Source organism: Cyprinodon variegatus, unplaced genomic scaffold (genome assembly GCF_000732505.1).
Source record: "Cyprinodon variegatus isolate N-32 unplaced genomic scaffold, C_variegatus-1.0 Scaffold376, whole genome shotgun sequence".
NCBI lineage: Eukaryota > Metazoa > Chordata > Actinopteri > Cyprinodontiformes > Cyprinodontidae > Cyprinodon > Cyprinodon variegatus.
In genome coordinates this window covers 223,534-233,499 of record NW_015150829.1, presented here as the reverse complement: position 1 = coordinate 233,499, position 9,966 = coordinate 223,534, and the positions used below count along the sequence as shown (strand labels likewise).

Genomic DNA, 9,966 nt, shown 5'->3' with positions numbered 1-9,966 from the left:
TGCCATCATGGCTTCATGTCAAGCTGCTGCCTACCTTTGTGAAGCAGGAAAAAATCTAATACAAAGTGAATCCAGTAGAACTTTTTAATAAAAAGTTCTTCTGGATAATAAAAATAAACATTTTTTATTGCCTACCGAGTCCTCTCCAGTCCTTGTATGTCTGGTGAATGTGAATAATTGACATTAAAGCTGACTTTGACTTTGAAATGTTATAGGCCTACTGCATATTGAGAATATTTAGATCGGTATTGCGCAACAATCGGGAGATGGGGACCCCCCCCAAATATTGACAGGTATTTCGCACACTGGCCACAACAATCCCGCCCCCTTGATAAAGGACCAATCACATTCACTTTATTCACTAGTATAAAGTCGGGCACCACTACGGAGAATTTGGAAATGCAACGGTTGGAACAGCTGCTACCCTACGACTTTCTTAATTCAGCTGTTATTAAACTGTTTCAGAGGAGTGATCATAGCGCTCTGCATCAGCAGTGCTGTGTCTGCCTCCCTGCCAGCTCTCATATCAGCTTCTCTCATCGGTTGATGTGGTGCGGCCTGCAGCTAAAGTTAAATATTTCCAACTCCACCTGCTGCTCAAAATGCGCTGCAGGACCTTTTTTCTGCACATTGAGGAGCATCAACCATTGACTCTGCATGTAAACCAGCTGCCTCTGCTGCTTTAGGTGTGAATGTAGCATAAAGGCTGATTTATGCTCAGAAACCAGGTCGTCTGCGTGTGTCGCAGTGATCCCAAATGTGCCTTCTGCAGACACTGCTGCAAAGTTGTTGGTGACCCAGACAGGAGGCCTCTGATTGGTCAAATCTACATTGGCTCTAAACTATGCGTTTTATCTGTTTGGTACCTTACTGGCTTGTTTTGTTTGCATGACCTCCATTGTGGAAAATGGAGCAGCTAGAAGAGCGAAGTGTGCGAGAACACTGGCACCCTTTTCCACCTGGATCCCCGCTCTTTTTCGCCCTCATGTCCCTCCATTGTCGCACAAACTTGCCCCCACTTCCTCACCGCCTTGGCCGTATCTAGACCCACAGCTAGTTCTAGATTGTCCCTGTTGCGTTGTGGCGTGGAATAACAGCGCAGACCACGCTTCAATATTCTAATCTAAAAATATCTGCAAAAATATCTGCAACAAGCTGCTGCAGGAGGATAACCAGCCCTTTAGTGTTTGATTGAAAGTTTAGTGGAAGGAAAATATGCATATGTTCTAAAAACTCGACAGGAGGATAGTATTCCAGAAGGAGTTCAGCAGACACTAAATCGTTCCTCATCCATGGATGCATCCCGTTGAGCTGAAGAGAAGAAGACATGAGCAAAGAAACTGGACTCTGGAGGACATCCACTTCCTCTGCAGCAGAAACCTTTTCCTAAAGAGAACCTCTGTGAAAAACGACTCCCAACCTGATGAATGACGGCCTCCTGACTGGGCCGTGGGAGGGGAGGGCGACAGGGAGCATTGTGGGTAAATGTGGTGGCCTCCAGTGCGACCCTCTGCTCTGACTGTCAGGCTCCGTTCATCCGTCTATGAGCTGTGGAGCCATGCAGGCCTGGGAGAGGTCAGAACCAGAACGGCTGTGATGCTGCAGCCTGTGGATGTGGACAGGCTGGCTTTCCATTAGAGAGGAACAGCTATCGGCTAAAGATGAAGGATTTTATAAACACAGCAGCTTCTGCTCCGTTCGTTTGACAAGTTAAAAGTAACAGAAAATAAAATAAAACCAGTGAAACCAATTCAAAATCATCAGCTTTACAAGGCATAAAGTCAGGATGAGAGGAAAATAGGAAAATAAACAAAAGGATCTTTGACGTTTTTAACCCTGGAGATGTTCTGAGCAGCCTCCATCTAAACCCTCCGACCATGAAGGACACTGGAGCTGCGCTCTGATTGGTCAGAAGGCTGCATGCTTGGAGCAGGAAGTGACACGGGGCAGACAAACAGGAAGCTGCCAGGCAGAGCTTAGATGATCTTTCCGTTTGGTTTCCATCGCTTTGAGCGGCACCGTGCCAACGCTGGGAAAGGAAACTGGGAAGGACAGGAAGTGGGAGCGTCGGCGGGAGATAGTCATTCTATCTGCTTTTTTCTAGATCTCTCAGAGCTAGAATGGGTCTGCAGTTATTCCTCAAGTCTCTGGGGAAACCTTCCCTGTCAGCATGTCTGAGGAAGCAGCTCTCAATTATTTTAATTACCAATTAAACCATCAATCATCACAGTAATTGACACCATGAATTATTTTTTTCCATCACTCTAAAAAGAGATGCTTTAAATAAACATTTCTAAATAAAAACATTTGAAATCTATTATCTCCTTTATTGCTCCATTTAAATACATTGAATATATATATAATTATAAATAGATATGAGGGCTGCAACTAACAATTATTTTGCCAATCAATTAATCGGATTTAATCAATTAATAATCGGACAGCAAAAGACTTCTTAAAGGAGACTTTTTACAAAATGAAACCAGGTGAAACTAAAAATGTTCCACTTGAGTAGCTCTGGTTTGAGTGTACAGATTATAATTAAAAATGTCTCCAGACCTTTACTGTTTGATGATTTTCTTTATTTAAACCCTGCTGATTTTAATTGGTTACCCCTGGTCTACTGTTTAAAACCTGGCACTCAATGCTATTCCTGTATGGGAAGGGAAACGTCTTCAAGCTTGCATCCATCCAGCTGATTGCCAACCCTCCCTGGCTGATCCTGTTTCTGCCTCATATGCTGAAGGACGGTGAAAGCTGCAGCAGGCAGCATTAATCGATGCTCCGAGCGATCAGCACCGACCACTTTCAATCAGTGCCGCCACCATCAGCTCTGCTCTCAGCTCCTTAACCCTTTATAGGGCAAGTTACCGTCGTTTATCACTTGCCTTCCCCTTACAAATGGAGTCCCCCGCGTCCCTCAGTAACTGTTCATCTTATTTTAGCATTTGACCAATTAGATGAGCCCTTAAAGGATATATTACCTACTGGAAATTAAGCTGAAGTCAAGAAAAAAGGTAAAAAGCTAATTGAAAAGTTAAAAAAGTAAAGTTTAAAATTATATTTAGGTTTATAAACTAAAAAATGGAAGTGGCAGTATCAGCTTTAATGCCTCTAAGGTTAAGTTGTAGCAAAAAATTTGTTTCTTTCATCTCTCTTAGAGTGATTTTCATGAATTTATTAAAGAAGCACTTTTGTTATTTTTCTTAATATATTCGGGCAAGATGGCGTTTCTTGTTATTACTTGACATACGTTTTTTGCCATCAAAATATCCATATTTTTTGAATGTTATAAAAGTAATAAGGTCTTTTCCTGGATTCCAGTAACATTGGCTTGAAATGTGGATTATCAGAGTATTTCACTGAGTTCCTATAAGGGTTTAACATCAGCAGGAGTGGAAATAAATGGAGAATCTGCTTCCAGATCCAATCTGTCCAACAGATATAAAAACCAGACAGTTTGGATCTCAGGGAGATTTTTTTTGAGAATTTTCCTGTATTTTATAGGATTATTTCTATGAAGGGAACAGGAGCATTTCCAGCAGGGGAAGGCGGCCTGTAGATCACGCCAGAGATGCGTCAGACAGGACAGTTTCTTCTATCATCAGATGAAGAGGAAAGCTTATTGATCTGCTTCCCTTTCTGTCGCTAAAAGCTGCTCAATCCATTTCACCACAGGAGGCTCCTCTGCTTTCTTCTTCTCACCTTGGAGCAGGTCTTCAGAAGATGAAGATGATGATGTCATTTATGGGTGAAGTTTGAACTTGCCGGATTACGGGAAATCCAGAATAAATTTAAACCTGGAATGAGTGCAGAAGAACACCTTTAAAATCAGAGTTTTTTAAAAGGAAGATGGAAATAACTGGAATGATTTCTGCTGACAGCCTGCATGGTTAGAAACAGCAGGTCCTCTGTTTCAGAAATAATGGATTTTAGCTTTGGTGTCACTTATTTATCTCCAGTCGACACTGAAGTGGCCACTGTTGCTTTTGTAAAACTCTTCACCTCACAGAGTGGGGTCACAGCCTAGCAACGCCGGGTCGGAACCATGGCAACAGCAGCTGCAGAGCCAGTCCAGCAATGCAGTAATTGGGCTTTCTGTTTCTCTGCCTGAGGAGGCAAACATGCAGAGATGCTTTATCACTGGAAACGGGAACGCTGAGAGACGCAGCGCGGTCAGCAGGAACGCTTTACACAAAGGTTTGAAGGCAGAAACATTTTTAAAAGAGAAACTTTAAAAAAATATATTTTTAAATGGAAACATTTAGAAAGACAAACGTTAAAACATAAAATAGAAACATTTTAAAATTGAAACATTTTCCTAGAGAAGTGTTTTAAAAGAGAAATTTAAAAAAAAATGAAACTTTTTAAGAGAAACTTTTCTCTTTGAAACATTTTCATAGAGAAATATTTTAAAATTTAAACTTTTTCAAAGAGAAACGTTTTAAAATTGAAACATTTTCAAAGAGAAATGTTTTAAAATTGAAACATTTTCAAAGAGAAATGTTTTAAAAGAAATATTTTAAAATTGAAACTTTTTAAAAGAGAAACATTTTGAAAGAGAAACATTTTGAAATTGAAACATTTTAAAAGAGAATTGTTTTAAAATTAAAACATTTTCCTAGAGAAATGTTTTAAAAGAGAAATGTTTTAAAATTTAAACATTTTAAGAGAAACAGTTTAAATGAGACATTTTAAAAGAGAAACATTTTCAAATTGAAACATTTTAAAAATCAAAAAATTTTTGAAACAAATGTTTTACAGCATAAATTCTTTGAAACAGGGAAAAAAAGGATTTTTAAAGAGAAACGTTTGAAAATTGAAAGATTTTCAAAGAGAAACGTTTTAAAAGAAAAATATTTTAAAATGTAAACATTTTAAAAGAGAAATGCTTTAAAATTGAAACATTTTAAGAGAAAATTTTAAAGGAGAAGCATTTTAAAAGAGAAACATTTTCAAATTGAAACATTTTAAAAAACAGAAGTTTTTAAACAAATGTTTTACAGCATAAATTCTTTGAAACAGGGAAAAAAAGGATTTTTAAAGAGAAACGTTTGAAAATTGAAAGATTTTCAAAGAGAAACGTTTTAAAAGAGAAATATTTTAAAATGTAAACATTTTAAAAGAGAAATGCTTTAAAATTGAAACATTTTAAGAGAAAATTTTAAAGGAGAAGCATTTTAAAAGAGAAACATTTTCAAATTGAAACATTTTAAAAAACGAAAAGTTTTTAAACAAATGTTTTACAGCATAAATTCTTTGAAACAGGGAAAAAAAGGATTTTTAAAGAGAAACGTTTGAAAATTGAAAAATTTTCAAAGAGAAACGTTTTAAAATTTTAAAGGAGAAGCATTTTAAAAGAGAAACATTTTCAAATTGAAACATTTTAAAAAACGAAAAGTTTTTAAACAAATGTTTTACAGCATAAATTCTTTGAAACAGGGGAAAAAAAAGGGATTTTTAAGAAAAGGCTGTAAAACATAAATGCTGTAAAATGGAAAGATTTTAAACCAAATACTGTGAAACGATACCAACTTGAAACAGAAACACTTTTAAACTGCGCTCAGATCTCAACAGGGACTCTGATATCTATGGTTCTATTTTCCTGGTTCAGTCAAACTCTCCTGTTCATCAGAACCTTATTGGGTTTATCACTTTATAAACTTTTCTTGCAGTAGAACCTCTGGATGCTTTGGAGTCAGAATAAACATTTCTGTTTCGGGTTAATCACTTTTAATAGTGGTCTGACCCTGATCAGGAGATTTAAAATTAGACGTTGGGATCAGTTCAGTTTTCAAGCTTTTCACTGAGGATTTCTGCAAACCAATCTGGGTTTTATGTCGGTTCTGGAGGGATGGCCTGGTTCTGAACTGTTCCATGAAAGAAAATGATCATCTCTGATCTGCTTCAGGAGCTTCCAAAGGTTAGCTTTGAGTCACTCATTTATAAAACCCGGTTAATAAACAGTTAACAAACCCGGATTAACCTACCTGTTGGTCACAGATAGGGTTACAAACCATCCCTTGAAAAATGGAATCATTCCGTATTTAGAAATAGAAGCACCTGTCCCGTATTTAGAGGAAAAGGAACGCACTTTCTCCCGTATTATTTCTATTCTATTCACCAAATCATACAGTGAAATTGATTCAAAGTTTTCTATCTAAGGAAAACCAGTTGATTGTGATTTTGACTTATTGACTCTTCAGCAATCCCTCACACTAAGCAAGCTTGTAGCGACAGTGGAGAGGAAAAACTCCCTTCTAACATAAAGAAACATCCAGCAGAACCTATTCTTGATTTAACAGGAAGCCAATGAAGAGAAGCCAGGATAGGAGAGATAAAATCTCTCTCTTTAATTTTCATCAGAACTCTGGCTGAAGCATTTTGGATCAGCTGAAGGCTTTTAACTACAGTTTGTGGACTTCCTGATAGTAAAGAATTACCTTCAAATAGCCTTGAAGTAACATGCATGCAAATCAATGCAGATTTGAGTCAAATAGTTAAAAAAAACACGCAAAAAATCCCCACGCCTGGAGGGGTAAAGGCAGGGGTCAGCTGGCACGCACATGAGGGGTCCCTTTTTTTTTTTTCCAGGGAGTTGGCAACCCTAGTAACAGACCCCGCCTCCTTCCAGAACCGCACGATAGTAGGACACTGGACAGCGCAACAGGTGGAGGTTCACCTCCTCCTCTTGATATCTATATTTAGTTTTTAAGTTTTCCAGTTTAATCCAGCAGGAAGCAACCCCTTTTGCAGCGTTTCCTCAAAATACACCTGCAGGTTACCTGGAATGTTTGTATTAACCAATCAGAAGCGTTATCTGAGCGTCCTCCTGTCACTGATGGTATTCTGAGAGGAAGCATCTGGTTCTGCTGCCTGAGAATGAAGCATATTATTGATTTATGACCAATCTTCTGCATTCAGACCAACTGATGAGACCAAAGTTGGGATTTCCATCGTTGATCAGAGGGAAACTTTTTACTGAGGAGAGGAGAGGAGAGGAGAGGAGAGGGTGGAAGGCGTTCCGTCTGGGTGGTCCAGATCATCACTTTCCATTCTGCTCATGTTTCAGCTTCACAGCAGAGGGAGGGAGGGAGGGAGGGAGGTGAGGGGGGAGATACAGCAGTACAATGGGGGTGGGGGGTGCTGTGGAGGCGCTCATTAATGTGGATCTGGAGGATGAGAGGAGGGGAGCAGGAAGGCAGCTGCAGCAGGGAGCGACCGATGGCTTCGGTTCAGCATCCAAAGAGGAGGGAGGGGCGCTCCAGCTGAGCCACACATCACACGGACATGAGCGCGCTCAGTCTGCAGAGCCGCCGGCGAACAGCGTCCGCCTCCCTGCCACCAGGAGTGGAGTCCAGACCGCGGCGCCTCTTGGTGCGTCGGAGCGCAGCCTGAACAGCGGCGTCCTGCTGCTGAAGCTGCAGCTTCTGCAGGCGACCCGGGAAACGCGGCCGAACCGCAGCAGCCGGGACCGGATCTGGCACCTGGAGCCGGCGTCACCGAGGATCTGGGAGTCCTGCTGGGAGGTGATGAGTCCTGAGGAGGTCCTGGGGCGCGAGAGGCGCCGCCGGCTCAGGACGCCTCCTGCTGCCTCCCCCTAACATGCAGGTTCTGCAGATGGTGAAGGAGCTGGTGTCTCCATCCCGGCACCGGGCCGCAGCCCGCTTTGGAGGTGTGTCCACTCACTCCCAGTGTTTCCCATCAGAACCACTTAGCTCAGTTTGTTCCAGCCTTATTGAAACCATTTGGGGAAAGATTCTGGTTCTGGTTTGGTTTAATACTTTGCTGGGAGACGGATCCATTGCAAAACCTCCTGTTGCTTCTTTAGCTGCTTTCAGACACGGTTCTGTTCAGAACGGGTCAGACTATGGACCAAGGACCAGAGACCTGGGTCCAGCTCCTGTCAGGAGCTCTGATAACTGGTACCGGGTTCCAAACCTCTCTGTGAAGGAGGTTTGACCCAGTTTACGCTGCTGAATTGTTTTGATTCGGAACCAGACACCTGTTGAAGCTCTTCAAGCTAACAGTCGGATCAGAATCGCTGCAGGTTTATCAGAACCGTCAATCTTTCAGAACCGTTGAGTGGATTTTGTTCTGGTTAGAGTTCTGTTGTTGGAGATGGAGGTTCTGCTGGCATGAATCCTGTTGGTCGCCACCAAACACAGCAGGACTGTGGTACCAGAGCCAGAACCACGGTGGGAAAGGCTCCATTTGATTTGGATCCAAATTCAAACAGATAAAATAATCTGTTTTTATTTTCTTATTTATCTGAAAGGTGCGGCAGGCTTCTGTCTCCAACCCTGCAGTCCTCAGAGTAACGCTGTCCTTGTGCTTTAAAGTTGTAGGGAAATCATATTTAAATGTTAAATCATTCTGGCTTAAACATGTATATAAATGTAGTCTTTATCAGACGATATGTCTCAAAGTTAGAAAATTTCTATAAAAAAAAAAATCCTGTCTTAAAATCTGTTTTTTTTCTCGTAATCTCATGCAGGCCAGTTCGTTATAAGTCAGCTTTTACACCTAAATTCGGCCAATCATATATCAACGGTCATCTGTAGTTCCTTGACAGTGTCGTTTATAAGTCACCAATTTAGTGCTACTTGGTCCCATTGGGAACCTACTAGCACTAAGATGCTAACTGGTTAGCAAGATGCTTCCGACAAACCAGCCACAACCAAACTTGCTTGCGAACCTTCCGCACGACAATCCCGCCCCCTTGATAATCGACCAATCATTCACTTTATTCACTGGTGTAAAGTCGTGCACCACTCGGGAGAATTCGGAAATGCAACGTTTGGAACAGCCGCTTCCCTACGACTTTAAACCATCTGAACTGAACGGGTCGGTGACAGAAGCCGCAGTAGAACCTGTTGGCGGCCGGTTCTGTTCTGTGGCTTAGTGCGGCTTACTGCAGCTCCACCTGGACTTAGGAACCAGCAGAGGATGATGCTGGGAGGCCCGGCTGGTTGCCATCCAGCTGCATGGTTCTGTTCCTTTGGTTCTGTCCAAAGGTCCAGATCCTATCAGGACATTAAAGCGGAGGAGGAACCACAGTTTTGGATCTCTTCTGGCCGCTTGGAGCTGAAAAGTCCTGATTTGGACTTTCAGAATCAGCTTTAATCAAATCAGAACCATGAAGAACATCATTACTGACTGCGTCCAGCTGGTCTGCCCCCACCCTACCTATTGCTGGCTGGTTCCTATAGGCTCAGCATGAAGGCAGGTTTTCTTATCATTATAAGATGGAGCAGATGTTTAGGACCTGGTCCCTAATTAGTTTGTGTAGTTTGATTTAAAGCTCATTTTAGCGCCCCATACTGGATCTGCTGCTTTGGTTCTTATCAGTGAGTCACACCGTGTTCAGTTGGCATAAAGATAAGACTTTGAAACACAGTTTAAACTTTAAAAAAATGCGTTTCTTAAAGAGACTGTTGATGAAAATGAAAGGAAATGACTTTAAAAAACGACCTGAAAAGTTGCTGAGATGTCGACTCCAGAGATGAACCCATTAAAGGGTTTCCTCTCGCTGTTTATTAAGAATCGACCTTTAAAGGAAAAGTTTGGTCATATTCAGGATTCAAACTTCTGAAAGAACTTTAAGTATGAAATTATTCCATACTGTTCAATAAATGATCAGTGTTTTTAATTCAGAGTAATTTTCATGTGAATGTGCTTTACTGGAGGCATCCATGTTTGTCAAAGAACTCTACTGCCACCTACTGGTTTGTGACATCACGGTGCGGTATCGGCTGTTGATCAAGTCCCAGGAGGATCAGGAATCAGAAAGAGAAAGGTGAAAAAACTTTCTTTTTTTTTCACTTTTACCCGATGTATTCCAACATCCAGCTGCCATGCACGTGGGCATTGTCAGTTTCACTATATCTCTGGTGAATTTCAATGGTGAAGTCCTCTGGAAATCTTCAATAATTGTTGTTGATTGCAGATGTGTCTAGTAGTTCC

The 9,966-nt window shown here is 41.2% G+C and overlaps 1 protein-coding gene across 2 annotated transcripts in view; it reads left to right on the top strand.

Moving 5' to 3' along the window:
- usp6nl (USP6 N-terminal like) overlaps window positions 1–9,966 on the top strand; it is a 55,062-nt gene that overhangs the window by 8,517 nt on the left and 36,579 nt on the right. The window contains exon 1 of one of the 2 annotated variants that reach the window (XM_015386784.1): window positions 7,199–7,675. The exons of the other annotated variant lie outside the window; for it this stretch is intronic. Coding sequence (XP_015242270.1) covers window positions 7,606–7,675 — 70 coding nt within the window. The 5' untranslated portion in view covers window positions 7,199–7,605. Of the gene's footprint in view, window positions 1–7,198; window positions 7,676–9,966 lie in introns of those variants that run through there. 2 annotated transcript variants of the gene reach the window in all.